Source organism: Chamaea fasciata, unplaced genomic scaffold (genome assembly GCF_029207755.1).
Source record: "Chamaea fasciata isolate MVZ Bird 193981 ecotype frontalis unplaced genomic scaffold, bChaFas1.0.hap1 SCAF_1, whole genome shotgun sequence".
Classification (NCBI taxonomy): domain Eukaryota; kingdom Metazoa; phylum Chordata; class Aves; order Passeriformes; family Sylviidae; genus Chamaea; species Chamaea fasciata.
This window is the reverse complement of record NW_027094086.1, coordinates 111,228,706-111,249,571: the sequence shown is the minus strand read 5'-3', so window position 1 is coordinate 111,249,571 and position 20,866 is coordinate 111,228,706. Positions and strand designations below refer to the sequence as shown.

Sequence of the window (20,866 nt, the reverse complement as noted above, 5' to 3'; positions counted from 1 at the left end):
GAAAGGTGCTCTAAGAAATTCAGTACTGCAGGAAGTTCTGGGCTGCTAAATTGTTCCTGTCCCAGCCTTGAGTGCCTCAGGAGCAACAGAGAGATGTGACATGGCCACAGGGTCTGGGTCAGGCACTTGGGTGCACTGGTAACAGACCATGGAGGCAGATTGCAGCAGGACAGGGAGATGATATGACAAGTGCTGAGATGGTTGGTCCAAGGAGTCATAGGATGCCATGGACATCTCCCATGTGATCTCCTTGAATGCCACTGGGACACTATAATGCTTTTGTCTAGCTGTGTCTGGGACACATGGTGATGAATATAGGCATTGGGTAGATCAAACATGGCTTTGCTTATGGTCACACTGCTGACCACCATGAACCTGTGTCATAAGTGCACTTCTGGCTGCAGCAACATCACCTCTCCTTCTGTATCTCACATCTAACGAAGAGGTGACGTTGCTGCAGGTATTTTTCCTTCCCCGCTCAGCATTGCTTCCAGAGAAGGTTGTTAGATGTCCAGAAGCACATGGGGCTGAGGCCCACAAGGGACAAGAGCCTCTGCTCTACTTACAGCCATGTCCCCTGATGACTGATGCCTGGCACAGTTTCCCCCTTGAACTGTGAATCATGCCCTGTTTCTGTAGTAGGTGCTTTTGAGGCAGACACAAGATCATTCCTCATGCAGTCTGTCACCTTAATCCCATCTCCAACAGGAAATAGGAATGCAGACAAGGGGGGTGGCCTGGGCCTAGGTGTCATCTCTTTTTGCACCAGCACCCAGACCAGGAAGGTGGGTGCCCAGTAGCACAGTGCCCTTAAGGGCTTTGCCATGGCCTTGGCCATAAATCCTCTAAAACCTTGGGGTGACCTTTCTGCCTCACAGGTTTGCCCCAGCACCCCTCGGCATCCCGGCCAGCCCCACGATCCTGTTGTAGTAGGGCCAAATCCTGCTCCCTTGCTATGGGCTGATCACCAGCCTGAGTGGGAGAGTTGGTGGAAGGAATCTCACCTTGCCCCAGGTCCCACGGTCACCAACCCCACCATTAAGGTCTGGTGAACCATCCCCTCCCCTCAGCAGGAGCTGGTGAAGCCTCAGCTGCCCCAGTGAGGAACTGGGCTGACTGGGAACGACCAGTAGGAAGGGCATTTCCTACTCCCCTGTTCCCAGTTATCCACACCAGGTTCTACTTTGGTGCCTGTCTCAGAAAAAGCTCTTCTAATGAAACTCTTTCACACTTCTAATGAAACTCTTTCACTCTTCTAATGAAACATGTAATTCCAACTGCTCATTTCCGTTACTTTGGGGACAACCTATTTTTGCAGGGCACACTAAGCTTTTTGACTGCTTTCACCACGGGGCAACAGGCCCTGGGTGTTGGTTTCCCATAGCCCACCTCCACAGGGTGGTGCCACCCCGGGGATAGCGGGGTCCGTCCCCACCAGAGCTGCACAGACCTCAGTCCGGGTCGCTCTGTCCTAACAGTGACATGCAGTGGCGGCAGGCTGCAATGGAGGCTGGAGGTACCCTTGTGCTGGTGCCAGCTACAGCACCTGACAGGCTTCTGTAGCCGTACCTTTATTGTTTTTTTTTTTTACTAAAGGGTCAATGTTTTATCTCGATAGCGAATTCTGCCTTTGTTTCCTACCGCATCGTTTCCTCCTAGCTCCATTCTGTCACAGCTGTGAGTGCACACACACAGCCCTGTCTGTGGAGACCTGGCTAAGCAGCAGCAAAGCCGCCACCGCTTTTCCCAGGGCACGGCCAGCCAGGTGCTGCGGCATCTCCCGGAGCGAGAGGCGAGGCTGTCACAGACAGGGGGATTCCTGTGGGGTACATGCCCCGTGCCCCACTCAGCCCATTTCTGGGGGTCTCAACACCTGCCTGTGATGGAATCGCTGGAGGAAGGGAGCTTCTCCCTCGCTCTCCGTCCCTCTCCGCAGGCGGGCAGGGCGCAGCACCCGCCCAGCCCTGGCACATACTCCTGCGCTGCTTACCTGCTGCTGCTTGCAGATCAAGTAGCTAATGTCTAAGCAGTCCCATTTAAACCCACAATCAAATTACAGGAACAAAATTAGAAGCCAGACTGGAGCCACTTTAAAAGTTGCCCCTTATTTAATAATTCTGTCGCAGTTATTTTTTCCTCTTATCACCATTTATTCTCATTCTGGGGCTGGTCCGTAATAACAGAGGAGGTTCATTTGTGCTCCCCCTCCTCTTTCCAATGTCTAGTCTTTCTGTGTGGATTTCATTTCTGCCTTGTGAAAAGGCACTAAGATAAATAAAACAGAGATGCAGTACTGCAGGGATCTACGTTAATGGGATGGCACCATACTCACCCCTTCCTGCCCTTTCCCATATGACAGGGGTGAATCAAACGGCTGGAATCCCTATTTCAGCCTTGCCCCATGCCTTTAGGTATCAATCGATCAAGTGTGGAAGAAATTGCAGTGCAGCTCCTTCTTTAAAAGCAGCGCCGTGAAGAAGCAGGCGCCCGGAGGAAGTGCCGGGGCGGTTTGGGAGCGCCGTGTCCCCTCTAGTGGGGTCTGCGGAGAATTGATGGAGCAAAGGAGAAGAGAGCCTCAGCTTCCCAACCCATGGGGGAGAGGAGGGGACAGTCTCCCCCTCCCACCCTCCTCCTGCCATCCCTGATCCACGAGGCCAGCAGTGCAGGCATGGAGATACTGGGGGGTAGGGATGTGCCAGCTGGGAGCAGGCTTGCACTGAAGGAGCCGGGGGAAATACTGCTGTAATAATTTGCCTATTAATTAAAGATGTGACTTGATGAGAGGTTGGATTCATTCACCTGGCTGGATTTTCATCTGTTTCCAGATATTGCTGGGATTAAAATAAATGCATTCATTTTCTCACTAACCCTCCAGCATTTTAGCAAAAACTATTTTTAGAACCCTCATAAAACAAATCTATAGCCATCCTACAACAGCAAACACTACTGTATGCTTAGCAGCTGCTGTCCCCCAAACTGCTGCTGAAATCCGTATTCAAAAAAACCCCAAAATAGTATATGCATCATTTTGATGACAACTGCTCCTGTGACGTGCCTGAATTCTTGTTTTCTGTGAACAAAGCATGACCCTAACTAATGTACTCAGGCAGGCTTTGCTGTCAGGAACTATGGAAGGCATCACGCAGCCTACAAGCTGCTTTGGGGTGATGCACAAAGTCCCAGCGCAGCCTGATCCTGCCTGTGCAGAAGAGTTACCCATTGGCATGGGGGCTGAGGCATGGGAGATCTCCACAAAGGTAATTCAGGTTGGATGCAGCTTTCAGGGTTGGAACTAGGTAATCTTAGAAGTTTATTACAACCCAACCCATTATGGGATTCTGTGATTCTACAACTTTTGGTCAGGAAGGTGCATTCCTGACTGGGGAACCTCCTGCATGGCTGGGCCTCTTGCTGAGGACAGGGAGGGGCTGAAAGCTAGGAAGGAGTCAGTGCCAGGGGATGAGCCAGCTGGCTTCTCACTTTTCTCTGTGCCTTACATGCACCCACTATTGCTCTGCCAAGTTCCTTTGCAGAAACAGCCACAGTGGCTTCAGCTGTGAGCAGGCTCACTGCTGGTGGAATGCTTGGACAGAGGTGTTTGAGATGCCCAAGAGGCTCAAAGGCTTCATGCTGCAGCTCAGGGAGCTGGACACAGGGAAATAAATTGTGAGCCAGGGGTTTTTGTAGGCAAATCTGACAGCAGCATGGTGCTCAGATCCTGCAAGCTGGGAAACAAACCAGGGTCAAGTGCTGGATGGGGCTCACCATCCCACCACTCTCAGGAATCATCATGTGCTGGTCTTTCTTCCTCCATGCATAACCCCACTACCAGTCTTCCTTCCACTGTGTTTGCAGGTTATTATCCTTAACTCTGTACTGATCAAAGCATCTGGGGGGGGGGGGGGGGGGGGCGGTTACTCATGAGGCAGAACTGGCCATGGCACATGATTGAACACAGGGGCTCAGTGCCCAGCAGGACAAACAATCTCACTCCTGGCAGGCACCAAGAAGAATGTGAACCTTGTGTAGACAGGAGTAATAATCTCCTTTTCAGAGGGGGTCTCTAGCTGGGGGATTAGCATGGACTGAGCTGTTTAGCTTCCATTTTAGGTTTGAGCTCTGAGAGAATCCTGAAATAATGTCAAACCAGAAAGGCAGGTGGGTATCAGGCAAGCATTTAAATATCACAATGGTACAAAGAAGTGATAGCCGCACCTTGCTCCATTCACAGCTCCAGTCATTTACACATCAAGTAGGTGAATTCAAGAGTGCAGAAATAGACCTGCAAATATATGGAGATCCTGCTTTTGCAGTAGTTCATTTTCAAAGCACATCTACTCCTTAGCATGCATTTGGGGTCACACTCCGTTTTACAGCTCTGCCCCGCTTCCCAAAACTAACAGTTTCAGTTTGCTAGCTTTCCTCTGCAAGTGAAGCATAAAATCCAAGTAAACACCTAACTTGTAGTGTTGTCACCACTTTCATCTTGCTGCTAATTACTAATGCAAATTATGTACATATCTAAAAATGTCTTCAGTACATTCCTGCTACTTGTTTCTTATTTTTGAAGTATATGTGGCAAATAATTCCATATTTTATACTTCTACATTCTACTACCCACATCCAAACTTTAAGGTAGGATATCCCTGATATCAAAGGCAACAATGCAAACCATAACAGAGCCACTGCTCTCATAAAAGATGAATTTATGATCTTTAGTGGCAAGTCTTGTTGTACATCTTGATTTTTCATCTTACCTCAGGCAGTCCAGTGACCCCCTATTGCATGCTTTGCCATCAGCTCACTTCTGATTAGTGAAATATAGTTTCTCATGATTTCTTGAGCACTGCACGAGAGGTAATTCTTTAAGGTTCCTGCCCAAGTAGCAGTCTGTCTGAGGGAACGGTGTCCAGCTTGGGAAAAAGCACTTGCATTCCAAGGACAAGCTTTAGTCAAATGAGGGATACCAAAACTTTGAAGTGCCCCATATAGTGTAGATCCAAGCTCTCCAACCAGACTTCCCTTCAGCTGGTGCTGCAGGATTCCTCCATACCTTGGTAAGCTGTGTTAACTTGCACGCTAGAACACCCCACACCTTTCCTTCACCATTTCCCTCATCCTCCTCCAGAGCTGACCAGCTCTTGAATGTTCCCACCTGTAGGACACCACTCCAAAGCTCTTCAGCTGAATGTTGCTGTTTGCAGCTGCCTCATTCTTTTTTAGATCTTACAGTTCCTTGTGCTGTAGGCTGTCATTCCAGCCATGTGCATCTGCTCTCCATGCTGGTCTGTCCATTACCTGCCTGAAAACCTGAAGGCTCCATCCATTTTCATATGCTGTCACTAACACCAGAAGGCAGTAGCTGCACACATCTGTGTTCTGTCCTGTTCTTACCAGTTCCACTACAATGTGGCTCTTCGTCTCCTGGAGTGCCTCATCCTTTCACAAGTTTCACTTGTTGTTCCCTACAAAACATAAATCCCTCAATGAAGGCTTCAAGGCAACATGGCTGTGCTGCCATGCTCAAAGATTGCAGGATGGGTTGATGGACAACTGGCCAAAAGAACCCAGCAAAATGACAGATATGCTGAGGAGCCTCAAGAAATTACCCATATAAAAGCAGTTGACTGTAAGCCTTAGGATTCCGCAGGCTCACGTTTTAATGAATGCTAACAAAATAGGCATTCCTGAAAATGTCTGCTCATACATTAATTCCAGGTGTTTTTATTGCATTTAATCTTGTTTTCATCTCACTGAAAAAGTTGAATAACTGTGATCTGGAAGGGCTGGAAATTTGAGGAACCACAAAGACTACAGAAAGCATTTCAGACAGAGACTGGCATATCAGTTCTGCAATAACAGTTGCAACTGTTAAGCAATCTTAAAAAGATAACTTCTAAAAATAAAGGCCAGCATTGGTTTAATCCAAGTGAAACCAGATGATGACATTTCTCTTGTTTGGACCCATTTTTCTAAGATCAACACATATGAATTCACATTTTCCATTTCCATTTCACAATCAGGTACAAACAGGGACTTCCTTGTGATGGTTGCAAATATTTTATTATAGAGTCTTATCAACAAGTTCTCTGAAAATCAGTTTTTCAGAACTAAAATCTAATCTGGCAGGGTTCAATAAGTAACAAGATGAACTCAGCCGTGGCAAACAAAATATTACTAAGTTACTTTAAATAAATTTTATCACAACAACCTCAGGAAGAGTGTGTACGGGAGATTTAGGCAGTTTATCTTTAATTTTTATTAATATTTTGGATTCTTTTTGTTATGATCTGGACTCTGATACACAGCTGTCTTCATTTTGATGTTAAAATGCGATAGATCTTTGTGTACCTTTATGCCTGTGATTCTTGTCTTATTTTATAGTGCTGTAATAAAAATAGCATCATCAGCATTCAGTGCTCACCACAGGACATTTAAGCAACTGGTCATTGCACTGAAACAGAACTTCTGGAGAAACTGAGATTATTTCCAGGCAGTAATTGCTCACAAAAGGTCTAGCTCCCAAGTCTTTTCAGCCATTCATTTTCTGTTCAGCACCTCCTATGACATTTATTAAAGTAATTTTATCAGGTTATGTTGCACACAGTAGGACATTCAGATTCCATCTTGACCTTCACAGCAGCATCTAATACTGTCTGGAAGATAATACAGAAGCCTTTTCCTTATACATACAGTCAACATTCTCAGCTTGCAGCTACTTGTTGACAAACAATCACCAGTCTCAGTTAAATACAAGGAAACATCGAGACATTTGAAAATAGGCATTACTGTATTTTTAATGTACTTTGGATCGTTTGCCTCAACTTACTAATAACTCTTGATTTCCAGGGCTTAATTGCACATAATTAAAAAAAGCAATATAATGTCTCAACATTAATCAAATATAACATTTAAGTTTCTTTTTTTTATTGTGCAAAACATAAGCAATAAGTCTTATTAGTACAATAAGCTGAAAAAGCAGGGGATATTTAAAACAATATTCACATCCAGTGTGCAATTTTTATCCCTACTTCCAACTTTTGATGTGGAATCTACAATTCCCACCAGTAAGTGCTATCTGAAAATACCAATAATTTGTTTCACCTTTTATTATTTGGAGGAGACTCAAAATTTATTTTTGCATTAGGTTTTTATGCACAACTAAAACAGCTGTCTAAAAATTGATAAATACAAAATAAGACACTGAAAAGGGTGAAAAACAACCAACATGTTGAAGGCAGCCACCTAAATGGTGGCATGACTGATAATTTATAGCTTATATTAAAAATATAATTCTGATTTTCCATTTTGAACTCAAGATTTTAGCAAATAACCCAAAAATTTGTTTTACAGTTCAGGCATCTGCTAATTGAAAAAGTAATTTAATTCAATACTTATTTTTAATTAAAATATTTATCTTGCTAGATATGAAGTGCTACCAGTCAAGGCAGTCACAAAAACTATTTGATGTTTACATAGCACCATATAGATAAATATCTCCTTCAGTAAGAGAGATTCTGTTCTGCTGGGGAACATTACCACATCATCTCCTGAATATTTTAGGTATCTTTGCCTTCCACATCATATCCATATCATAAATATGTGCAATGATTCCTTAATTTGAGAAAAAAATGCACATAATTCGAGCTTTAAGATGGTGCTACCATTAATTCAAATTCTCTTTGTATAAAAGTATCAAGAACTCTTCAGTAGTCAATTGAATATTCAAAAACAGATCAATAGTTTTATGTAAACTTGTTAAAAAACAAACCACCACATTATTTGGCTTTAAAGTGACAAAGTATTTTTCTTAATATAATTTACTAGGCATGTGAAGTACTAAAATCAAGCTATAATTCAAAATGTATCAGAGACTGGACAATCTCTGATACTGAAATACTCAATTAAAATATATAAATAATCTCCAAAACATGTAATTGTAATTCATTACAGTGGTATTGTTCATTCCAATAATAATCCTTCCTATAAGGAGGCTGAATGTTAAATAAAACACATTAAGCTGTTGTAGTTCCCAATTAGAGAACATCAATATTCTGCCTCTGCCTCTCCTTCAGCTCGAATTCACTAAAATACGGACCAGGCTTTCTACTGAAAGAAAATGGGAAATATGCTCACTATCCAGGTGGATATCTCCGAGCCCTAATCAAAATCTTATCAGCTTATCCACAATTGTTAGATTTAGACTAGTAACAAATCTTGCAGTAAAGTGTTAAAAATAGATGGAGTAACTAACAAGCCATCTTCTGTATTTTAGATCACAGAAATCTACATATCAAAATACTTATGGAAGCATGAGTGCTGGTGACATCATTGACTCTTAGAAACTGAGTCTTCCGTAAAAGTTGCACAGATGGAAAAGGATGCCTTGAGATAAATGGAAGTAAAATCCAGCAGAAGACAGATTTCCCAGTATTGAGCCTCAATTCCTTATAAACTAACATACATATTTCAGTGACAGACACTGATCATTATTTTGGTCCCGTCCCTTTCCCAAGATCAGTTTCAAAAGCTGTTACCACTCCTATTAAAAAAACAAACCCTCTTAAAATGTTATATATAGAGTTCTGGGTTCCAAAAATAAAATACATATGCAGTTTCATATTCTTGCTATGAAACATCAGCTAAAAAGTACAAACATTCATAAAGAAACCAAATTGCATTTTGTACATTGTATCTCTATTGATACAGTTCTCCATGTTGGAGAATTCAGGATTTTCAGAGTTCAACATGTGCAAAATTCAATTAAATTTTGAAGAAAATTCCAGTTTCAAAAGTTACATGCAATTTTGTATCTGACAGGACAATTTCAAAAAAAAATGCTGTACAAAGTTAGCTTCAAACCTCTTCATTCCCCCCAAAAATAGGCACTCAGTGGTTTAAGTGTGCAAATGGTTTCTTAGAAGAAACTGTGTGCAAACAGAGCCTGTTCCATTAGCTCTGCATTCTTTAGTGATTTCCTAGAGAGTATTGCCATTAAATGCTATCTACGATATGACTTTCTAAAGAACAGAGGACATTCAGTCCACAGAGTCACAGATGTCTTTCACTTTCTCGTTGAAGTCTTCAGGTTGATCAGCGTACACGTAATGACCTGCACCGAGGATAGCCTGGAGGATAAAGTTGAAGAAGCACGTCAATATCCCAGAAATGTAATAAACAAATAAATACTGGGACAGGTGAAGAAACTGGATTTTACACATTACCTAAGAGTTGGCATCATACAACCTAAAAAACACTTTAAACATAAGGAATGCAAAATATTCTTTTCCTTGTAAAGAAACTTTCCTACACAGGAAAAGAAAGTAAAACCACTGCTTATTCCACTGCTCACCTTGTTGAAAAAACTCCTACCACTGAAGTGTGCACAAGTCACTGCACAACAAATTTAGTAGATATATATGCCTCACATATCAAATTTCTGATGCATCTTGATTCCCTTCACTCTCCACTCAAATAGTCTATCTCTGTAATTTGTTATTCTCTGTAAAAATGCTACAAAGTAAACTGTCACCACAGTGTACAGCCAGGGTACTTGACCGGTTTTCTTTCTATTTTACAGTCAGTCCAAGACTAATCTTTATTTAAAACTACTTTCCCCTCCCCTCCTTAAAACACCCTCCCTTAAGTCTCTAACCGAATTTCCTATAAGTATAGGTATGTTACTATGCTAAAAACTCCCAGAAACTCAAAGCAAAAATTATTTAGGAATAAATGCATGTAACAAAACCACAGAACCTCTGTGCATTTTACCAAGCATGGCACTGCCAGTCCACATCTCGGACTTGGCCTCCTATGGCTTTTTGAGCGTGTCTGCAATTCTACCACTCCAATTAACCTCTTAGAATCTGTATTTGGCTTGGCAAAATTTTAAGCTGGAATCTGATTTCCCACAGTCCTTTCTAATAGCCCCTGACCAGAGTGGAAAAAATCTCCCTGAATGGTATAAGCTTATCTCAGCAATATACTGTACACTTTTTAACAGTGATTTTCTGCTACAACTCCCTCTTTTTGGATAAGCATTTAAGTGACACTTTCAGTCTGGATGTCAACATTCATGAAATGTATCTGTGCTCTTTAGCACACTGTATCAAGTTATAAAATTTTATTTGGATGACCTGTTATAGTATATGATCAACATTACATATTGTACATTTCTGTCCAGATAGTTCCAGACATCAGTAACATCACAGCTGGTGAGTTCAAACATTTCATCACCTCATGGCATTTTAAGATGTATGCATATTCAATTATCACAGCCGACTGATGTGAAAATGTGTGAAGAATACTTTTAAATTAGTTTCTTTTAACAGAAATCAACAACAAAAAATGCAGTGTGCACATTCACATCAAGCTGTAAGTACACACATTTTAAATGACAATATCCTATCTCTAAACAAAAATGTCTTAGGTAGTAAGACAACACTAAGTATTTTTTTAGTGACTTAAAGAAAGATGCTCACAAGAACCTAAGCACCAGGTATGAACTACCCTCTTATCAGAGGAACAAATGCATTATATGGAAGATGAAGAGAGTTTATGAGAGCCTCCACACTACTTTATATATATATATGGAGAGAGTAGGACTGGTGTGGTTTCAAAGACAGTGACCACAACACCTACTTCTATTAGCACATTGTAGAACAAAATAAAGAATCACACCGCTCACAGATCTAGTTTGGCTTCTAGTGCTACACTAAGTTTTCCTCTTAGCCTGAGGACTCAACACTTTTGTCTAGGTTTTCTCTGATGTAACATTTGTTTTTTTTCTCTCTGTTACAGAAAACAGAGTTTATTACCCTAGGCTCTAAATCAAAAGTGACACCATTTCCACAGCTGTTATGAAAAAACAGAATCATAGAATAGTTTGGGTTGGAAACAACCTTAAAGCTTATATAGTTCGAACTCCCCTGCCATGGGCAGGGACACCTCCCCATAGACTAGGTTGCTCAGGGCCCCATCCAACCTGGCCACATAGATATGACTTAAACAAATCCACACAAAAACCCCAACAACTGCTTTAGAAGTCAAACTTACTATTGTCTTCACGTAGGAATTTGGTCTCAGAGACTGGATAGTGCTGCCAGAATTGCCATCTATACATGAACGTGCTCCATAGACCACCGTGATAGGAATGTCTTGATCCATTTGTGAAATCCGTTGCAACATTGGCCTTTTTGCCCACCCATAAGGAATCGTCATGTTCTTGAAAGCTGTTTCACCACTTCAACACATTCAAAAGGGTAAAAACAATTTTAATTGCCATTGGACCTGCTTTTTATCTAAAATGGAGTATCAGTGCCTTTTGGTAGCACAGAGCACATAAGGTTGGGTTTTTTTACAATTAAGAAAAGGAAGTTTCCAAGGTTTACACATGATTTTCAACAGAAAAAGCCTGTGTTCTTGCATGACTGAGTGGTAGCACTTAAAAGAATAAAATGCCTTGTTTTTAAAGAAATTCTTTACACATTAAAATTCTCACAGCAATTATTTAATTAAATGCAGTGCCCAAACTGTCACAGAATTAACACAAATTGAGAATAAATATAGAATTAGGATACTTTATCAGTATCTGGAATTCAGAAAAAGTGCAATAGTACCTTTTCCTGCAATATAAGAAATGCCACAAAAAAAAATAGCATGCACTCTGCTGCCATGGCCATTGGAGGGAGTAGCAGGCACTCAGTAAATGAACAACAGACTACAAAATACACGCTGGGAAATTCATACTCACCTGGGTGACTGTACATTGCAGTGATAGATATATTCGGCCACAGTGTTATCATCAAACATTGATGAATATTTTCTCTTGAAATCTGGTCTTAAACGTTGAACAAGGCTTAATCCTGTTAAAACAGAAAACACTATTAGAGGAGGAACGTGTATAAATTACTATATCGGATTGCCTAATCCTTTTCATTAGAGCCCTTAGAACACATCTCCTTGAAACTCGTGGCTTCCAAACCTGTATTGGGTTTTACCACGTACATGTTTCAGGGAAACATGATGGAATTACACTTAACAGGAATGAAATATAAATACTGTAAAGAATTTTATGCTCGTCCCCCCACCGAATACATATGGGGAATGTTTGAGTAGAGTCACTAGAGCAATAGAAGAAACCTACAATGTGGACCAGCAAAAGGGCTGAAGAGTGTCTTTTTTGTCACTAATTTAGTCTCACATGATACCAATACGTTCTCCTTGCTCTGGCAGCAGTGGGTAGGCTAAACGTACTAAACCTTGCAGGACCAGAAGGCATTGTTGAAAAAGCTGGGGTGTTTTTCTTGCTTAAGTCTGTCTTCTCCTCTTACACAACAGTCTGCTTCTGAAGCTAGTTCATCTAACTCGTGTGTGGTTGAAAGAACAGAAGTCTGTGATGAAAAACAGGTGTAGAAATCTTCACATAAGGCACAAGTACTGGTGTAAATGAAGAGATTTAATGTTGTCCTCATGCTCTCCTAACAAGCCAGTTAGAGAAGTGGGTCTTTTCAGGGGCCAGTTCAGGCCTTCTAAACTTAAGCATCTTTCCTGAATAATTTCTCTAAGGAAGAAGCATCTTCTACACTGACCAGATGGATCTTTGGGACAAGAGCCTCACCACAAAGCTAATCTTCGTTTAAGAGTATTAGTCATCCCTAATATCTGATCTAAACTTTTCAGTTTGAAGCCATTAGCCCCTGTCCTACCACTACAGACCCTCGTAAAAAGTTGCTCTCCAACTCTCTTGTAGGCCCCCTTTAGGTACTGGAAGGCTTCCCAAAGCCTTCTCTCCTTAATCCCAACCCTTTCAGCTTGTCTTCATAGGAGAGGTGCTTCAGCCCTCTGATCATCTTCATGTCCCACCTCCTGACAATGTCCAATGGGAATGTCTCCAGTACTCTTATACTGGGGCCCCAGAGCTGGATGCAGTATTCCACGTGAGGTCTCATGAGACCAGACTAGAGGGGGAGAATCACCTTCCTCAATCTGCTGGCCACGCTGCTTTTGATGCAGCCCAGGATGTGGTTGGCTTTCTGGGCTGCAAGTACACATTGCTGGAGCAGTTTGGGCTTCTAGTCAACCAATACCCCAGAGGTCTTTCTCCTCAGGGCTGCTCTCAATCTATTCTGTTCAGAGGTGGTCAGGATTGCCCTGACGCAGGTTCAGCACCTTGCACACAGCCTTGTTGAACTTCATGAGGTTGGCATGGGCCCATCTCTCAAGCCTGTCCATGTCCCTCTGGCTGGCATCCCTCCTCTGTGGCTGGTTGACCTCACAGCTTGGTGCCACCAGCAGACTCGCTGAGGGCACACTCAATCCCACTGTTCGTGTTGCTGATGAAGATGCATAACAGCCAATCCCAACACTGATTTGTGAGGCATGATACTCATCACTGGTGTCCATGTGGACATTGAACTGAGTGTGATTATTCATGGTTACATTTCTCATTTTCCAGACAGTAGGAACTTCATACTGTTGTTAATCTGTGCAATTATGATGATGTCACTTCTTCCCACCCAGTCCTGGGCAAAGGCCTGGTATTATTTATGTAGACCTTGTCACAGTGATCTATGCTTTCATAACCTTGAGATCATTGCAACATGCCCTTATGCATGCTTTAAACAGATTTAGAAAACTAATGCAGTGCAAGAGAAAATAATTCCCTTATGAAACAGTGATTTAACTCACAAAACAATGAAGATTTTACAAAAAGTCTGGCAATTGGCTCTGCTCTATTTTCCCTACATAGAGTACAATTGCTGGACTTCTTTTTCTGTGTGTTTGGGTTTTCTGAACACAAGTGAACACAGCTGGCTTGGAATAAGAGTACTTGGAAGAAAGACTAATTCTGCACCTTGCCCTGCTATCAGCATAGAGGAATGAAGTGTTACCAAATTTTAGAATTCACTTTCTGTTTTGATGAGAAGTGCCTTGTCTGTGGGTCCAATTCCAGAACATTTTTCCCCTGGGAATTTACAGGAAGAATGAAAAAAGGATTTAAGGCACCTTAGAACAAAATTTGGAATGAAATCAGACTGTAAATCATTGTTGTAATATTTATTGAAGAAATTCTGAATTGTCTGGCTGATGTTTTCCACAGTGTCTATGAAAATACTGTAAGAAATCCTAACACTGAAGACACTGAGTTCCACAAAAAGGGTGTGATCACAGTGACATTTCTGTTGTCATGAGGAATTTTTAGGCATGCAGCTCCAGAAATGGAATTCTGAAATCCAACTTAAGCACCAAACCCTCACCAAACTGTGAGATTCCTGGGAGACTGTTCTGTTTAAGCGAGGGAAAACACGCAAATCAACTACCTGGAAATCACTCAAAGAAAAAAAAATCTCTGTATTCTGTCTCTCTCCCAGTTTTAAGTATTCAGCTGTGGGTCTGATTAAATATGCATGTGATATTATTGTGATATCCCAATGAACTTGGCTCACATTTGAACTCATACCCTTGAACAAGAGCAATTGGCTTTAGAGTAAGATTCAAATGACTCAACTACGTCTGCTCATCAGCTTAAGCACTTCTGCATGTGGAACGAAACCTGGGTTCAGTTCAGTGCCTTCATCAGGTTAAGTCTGACACCTACTTGCAGCACAGTGTTTAGACCTACCCTTCTCCAACAACTATGTTTCACCTGTCAAGAACTCAGGTTGGTGATAGAAAACTTTTTTACCAGTGCAGTGAGAAACATATAATAATTTTTTTAAAGGCATTGCCCTCCATGATAACTTATAAGCGAGGCTAGGTTTGGGGGCACCTTGCCATGACAGAGTCTGCTTCTGCAGCATGGTTTGACTATACTTACTGCTAAGGGAGAAAATTTCAGCTTTGAAATTTCCCACATGGATTCATTTATGCATGCTCTTGTTATTGGATAGAACACATTAAGTTGGTGCATATCACTCAATATCTTCCAGGTTGTTTTGTTAACCAAATTAGCATTTTACTTCAAAAAAATCTGTTTGTACAAAACATGTTGCTTGTCTGGAAAACTAAATTTATCACAATATTGAAAAGAAACAAACAAATCAGCATATGCAGTATATTAAAATATATCTTCTATAGAAATAGACTTAGGAAACAGATGTGGTTTAAATGTAAACAAAACCTAGAAATCTCACGAGTTTATCTACAGACTGAATACCAAAAACGTTGAAGAGGTGAGTTAATTGTAACTTGTGAGGGCCTGAAGGATATTTTTTTGCAAGCCTCTCCAGCAGATACTTCTGTAGCACAGATAACCTCTTTCTCCTCTAGAAGGAATACATATAATGACTTTTAGATTTTATTACACGTTTTTTCCCCACTCCCCAGATGAACTAAAACCATAGTACTTTTGGTCAGCCCCACCTAGCTGACCGTATCACGGTCTAGAGAGTTCATCTATCATTCCATCAGTGCTGTTGAAGAAATGGAAATATGAACTGCCACCATAATGCAGGACACCAGTGAGGCCAACAAGATTTGCTAGAGTAGTAAGAAAATGGCTGGTGGAAAGAACTTAGTTTCCACTTCTCTAAACTCAGGCCAAAGATTTTTGCATTTATGAGAGACTGCCTTCTAGTGTTAAGGGAATTTGGAAATCCCATTTGCTCATCAAACTAGAATTAGAAGGGAAGCTAAATGGACTGTGACCAGAGGCAACCAGCATAAAAACCTTTCACATTCACGCCTCTTTGTCAGAACTCCCCAGGAAATGTCTGCGTAATCCAACTCACTATAACCGAAGCCTGTACACACCATAAAGTGTGGCTTGCTGTGAACTATTGTACTACTATTTCTAATAGCAAGAGTTTGCCTTCTTTCCTAAAGAGTTCAAACTTTCTTTAACCTCTTCCACTTTCTCCTCCAACTTTTTCCTCCATGATGATACAGACTAGCAAAAAAGCTTATCATAATGCGCTCTCTGTTCCATATTTATGTTTAACCAAAATAGAAATGGTATTTAAGAGTAGCTAAAACTCACCAAAGGGTCCTGCTATTCTTAGCCCAGCTAATGGATTAAATGGACTCAATATAGCTCCTAGTGCTTTGATCCAGATTGGAATTGGTCTTTCGTGTTCAGCATTGTCAGGCCTCTCTGGAAAACCCCATGGCTCCACTAAGATAAGATGCTTGACCCTGTTGGCAAAAAAGGTTCAGCGGTTTAAAGTACAGTAGCTTCTCTTCAACTGAGCACAATGAAAATGTGCTGTTTTACAGATACAAACATACAGCCTACTTTAGTCACTTCTATCACAGAGTTTCTGATTCATCAACTGTTTTGACTTCAATTACTAATTAGAGAGTGAATTGCACCTAATCATATGTATGAACCAGAAACATGGAAGCATGTGTCACAAAGAGAAACTCAGTATTTTACAGATACTTACCGTAACAAACATTTGAGAGAAAGGATAGTCTTGTTTCTGTTTTTAAAAATAGCCTAATCTAAATGCTCAGTCAATATTATTTGCAGGAGCAGTTTAATTTGACAGAAAAGAGGATAATTGCATCTGTTTCATTAAAGTGAAGTTTCTAAAAGTCTAAGATCTGTGTTCAGAGAAGAGACTCAATTTAACTGAAAAATCATCTTATCAAAGTAAAATTTGAACTGAAAAAGGCAGAGTAAAACTAGCAGTAGTCTCCTAAATTTATTCATTTTAGGTCATGAAAGAAAACATCAGAGAGGCAATTTGTAAAATTATTACTCAAAGGAATATCAGTACATTGTAGGAATCTCCAGCACATGCAACTATCGATCACTTCATGCTGTGGGCCTCCCTCAAGCAAAATCCTAATTCATCCTGGTAGATTAGAATTGTCCCTTTCCCTTTAATTGTCCCGTTTCAGTTTAATTGCATAGTAACAGCTAGTCTTAACTGTGCTAGACAGTGGTGATTTCTGGAAAAAAAGTGACTCTTAGCTATAGTTTTCCATTTTAAGATGATTTTCCATGTCAGCTTCCTCATTACTGTTCTCTACAACTGCCTGTCAGGAGGTTGTAGCAAGGTGGGGGTTGGTCTCTTGTCCCAAGTAGGAAGCAATTGGACAGGAGGAAATGGCCTCGAGGAGGTTTTGATTGGATATTAGGAAAAATTTCTTCACTGCAAGCATTTTGAACTGTCTTGTACAATCTGGTCTAGCGGGAGGTGTCTCTGCCCATGGCAGAGGGGTTGGAACTAGATGAACCTTGAGGTCCCTTCCAACCTATACTATTTAATGATACTATGCCCAAGGAAATGATTGAGTACCCATCTTTGGAGGTATTTAGATATGTGAATGCATTGCTTAAGGACACAGGTTAGTGGTGGACTCAGAAGTGCCAGGTTAACAGTTGGACTAGATCCTAAAAGCCTTATCTAACCTAAATCCTAAAACCTAATGGATTTTGTATTTTTATCTTTGCTTTTTCCTTCACTACTTCCTTCCCTGTTAAAGCCATGAGATCATATATTAACACAGAAGAGTTCATAGTGCCTAAAATGATGCCAGAAACAATCCCAGAAGTTATTTCTGAGTTATGATCAGTTGGGAAACCAAAAACCTGTACTCGGAATGAAGGGTTGGAAAGATTAACCTCAGGAAGATGTTTCTTGGTTGTTGGCTCGGCTACGAGCATACTCACACCCTCCAGCAAACAGCAACAGCAAGAGAAGACAGGATGGAATATAACTGTACAAACCAAGCAGGAGACCAGAGCCACAGCAGTGCAAGCAAGGAGGAGCCTTTCAGGACAGCCACACATCCCATGTACAAACTATGGCATTAAGTATAATATAGCAAACAAATGAATAAAAATAGAGTACGCCTTGTTTCATGTTTCCTTTCTTAATAATTTCCTTCCCATTTGGCATTTCTCATTTTGGCAATCAAGCCTAAAACATAACCCAGGATAATGGGAAGTTGACCATGAGAATCATTCCAAAAGTAAATGTCCAGAAATTGCAGTATTTGAAAATCATGGCCCACTTCAACTTGGCAAGATGCTAAATAGGAATCTTTTTGGATTAGGAGCCTTGAATTTTCCATGAGTGACTCTGGTACAGTGTAGCAAATTAACGGATCATCTATGCTTGGAGAAACAGATCTACTTTCCTAACAATATGTATCCAGAATCCCTTAAGCTTCTAATGCATTGTTAGATAACCTGGCTGAAAGCTGTGCTATATTTATCACTTGATTCAATGATCTTTTAAGGCCCTAACAGTCAACTTGTTATTTTGGTGGTCTTAGTTTAATTTCAGAGAAACATTACTAATGTGAGAGCATGAACTGAAACACGCCCAAATTAATTAACCCCAACTTCAGCACAGTGAGGCATGAAAATAAAGCATCACTTTTGATTTAAGTCAGCAGTGGGCAAAACCAATATCCCATCCCACAGGGATATGACAGTGCCATTTATAGATTGGAAAAAGAGGTGAGGAACTTATAAGTGATCCCTATAAAAAGCTAACTACAGTTAGCTAGAAGTTGGTTTATAACTAAAAGGATAATAGGTTTATATCACTAAAGCAGAGGACTGCATTTCTTTATTGCAATTCTGGATTCAGAAACACACCTACTTTCACACAATTTCCATCCACTTGTGCTAACTGTTGTCCATTTGGAATTACAAAGGCAAAGTGTTTTAGGGGAAAATGATGCATGAAATTACTTCAAATATTTCCAAGTGAGAAACAAAGAAACAGTAAAACTTGACACAAATAGAAAAGAATAAGATATGCTTAATATAATACAGAATTTGCTGTATGATCTGGAGACTTGAGCTTATATTCAGTTTTTCATAGGAGACCACTACGTGTATACCAACAAAAGTATTTTCCTTTTTTGATACAGAATTACCTCAGCTGGTGAGATCCTAGCTCAGCAGGGGATATATAACTGGACTTATACCAGATAGATAAAAGAAACAAATTACTACTTTAAGGGGGAAAAAAAAAAAGTATTGTTGGACACAACATGGTGCAGAAAATGATGATGAAATACAATTAGAGAACTGCTGCAGATGGGTTGTCTTGCAAAGAAATATGAGGTGGCATACAGACAATTTAAATCAAAGAGTCACTAAAATAATTTTTTTACCATTCTACTGGCACCAGGCTGACTGCTAGTATATAGGCATAAATTACCTAAGGGAATTACATTCAGAAGTTTCAGTGTTATCCATAAGAGTGGGAAGTTTGGTGGAAACAGACCCGTTTTCCCTTCACAAAACAGTCTTTGAGACAAAACATTCCCACAAATATATTCACTGCTATTTCACCTTATAACATGGTATGAGGTACTAAGCTGAAGAGGTACAGAAAATACATTTACCATAAAATTAATACTTCGGTCTTAGAATTCAGTATCATTTCTTTAAATCATCACAGTCATCTACAAAAAGATTATCTATAAAGAGTTAGGGAAATAAAATCCATATTAACATCAATAGTCAAATACAGAAAAGGAATCCCTTTAATCCCTTATTTTCACATACCTTGATGGATATTTTAAGGAGTATGCAGCAGCCAGGAATCCACCTAGGTTGTGTCCAAGCAAAATCATTTTTTCTAGTCCCACCTCCTTTCTCCATTCTTCTATGGATTCCACAAACTGATTTTCTGCTTCCCGAGCATCAGTGTCAAAGTGTGGTCTACTGCTACGTCCAAATCCCAAGAGGTCAAAAGCATGAACGGTCCTGTTCTGACAGAGATCTTCAAAGTTGAGAGCCCACAGTCCAACACCTCCTCCAAACCCATGCAGGAGAACAAGTGGAGTTTTATTCGAAAGGTCTGGAGAGAATGTCAGAGTCCATATTTTATTTCCGTTAGATATATACACGTATCGTTTATTGTATATGCTTGCAATACCTGGAGAAAAAATGGGAAAAAATTATGTTGCTAGACACACCTGACAAAACATAAAGTACACTCTGCTGAAACCACTGTTTTAAATAGGAGCTCCTTTAAAAGGAGAGAGCTTCTAATCGAATATCTACATAAGTGAAAAATGAAAACGTAATTTTCATTAAAATAATTTTCTATCTTCAGTAAAAGGCATACTGAAAAACTTCTCTCATTATATTTAATGTAAATTTATGGAAAATCTAGTTACATCTATGAAACTTACTAAAAACCAAAGACTTACATTTTAGCATTTTGTCCTCAGCCTCTTTAAGGTGTAGCAGTGATGTGGGACACCAGGCAGGAAGCCAGCTGAATAACCATCCAAACCTACAACAGCAATACAGAATAAAAATGTCTTGAGCAGCATGGTAACTTTTGGCACTAATGCTTTGAAGACATTTCTTTTGCTGCTCTTCATATGAGAGCCTACATTAAGCACACGGTGTGAAGAACATAATTTTGCAGTGGGAGGGAATTAATTTTTTCCTGACATTTTATACAGTGGTGTTACAAACAGGCATTCTTCAAAGGGTGAGCCGTTCTTCCACCGTGTCCTCCTATCACAGCGTACTGATCTGGAGACATGAGCCCTCACATCAACCCAACAAGCTTGACAGGATAAGTAACAATCACTGGAGTTTCCAGTCTCCTCTCAAGTTCCTTTGGAAGTCTGCCTGCACAGGCATAACCTTGCATGAACCTATCATTTCAAAAAAAGCAATAAGCTCTGTGTTCACCAGCCTAACCTGAACTGATTATTACTCTAAATTTAAAAAGTGAAAAATAAGCAGGTTTATCCTAGCTAAGCAAAAACCTAGGACCTTAATTATGAACTTAGAAACAAAGTCCCAGAAGAAAACAAACCAGCAACTCTCAACAGAAGCTGCTTTTCCAGCTGTCAGTTACTATCTTGGTACTGCCAGCTCGACCATGAGAACAGGGGGAATGACTCAGCTGGCAGCATTGCCTCTCCCAGTGCT

The 20,866-nt window shown here is 40.6% G+C and overlaps 1 protein-coding gene across 1 annotated transcript in view; it reads right to left on the bottom strand.

Moving 5' to 3' along the window:
• Positions 1 to 5,676: 5,676 nt before the first annotated feature.
• ABHD5 (abhydrolase domain containing 5, lysophosphatidic acid acyltransferase) overlaps positions 5,677 to 20,866 on the bottom strand; it is a 28,225-nt gene continuing 13,035 nt past the window's right edge. The window contains exons 2-7 of the mRNA XM_066193856.1: positions 20,128 to 20,213; positions 19,478 to 19,850; positions 15,980 to 16,134; positions 11,753 to 11,864; positions 11,056 to 11,242; positions 5,677 to 9,128 (exon numbers count right to left, since the gene is read on the bottom strand). Coding sequence (XP_066049953.1) covers positions 9,039 to 9,128; positions 11,056 to 11,242; positions 11,753 to 11,864; positions 15,980 to 16,134; positions 19,478 to 19,850; positions 20,128 to 20,213 — 1,003 coding nt within the window. The 3' untranslated portion in view covers positions 5,677 to 9,038. The remainder of the gene's footprint in view (positions 9,129 to 11,055; positions 11,243 to 11,752; positions 11,865 to 15,979; positions 16,135 to 19,477; positions 19,851 to 20,127; positions 20,214 to 20,866) is intronic.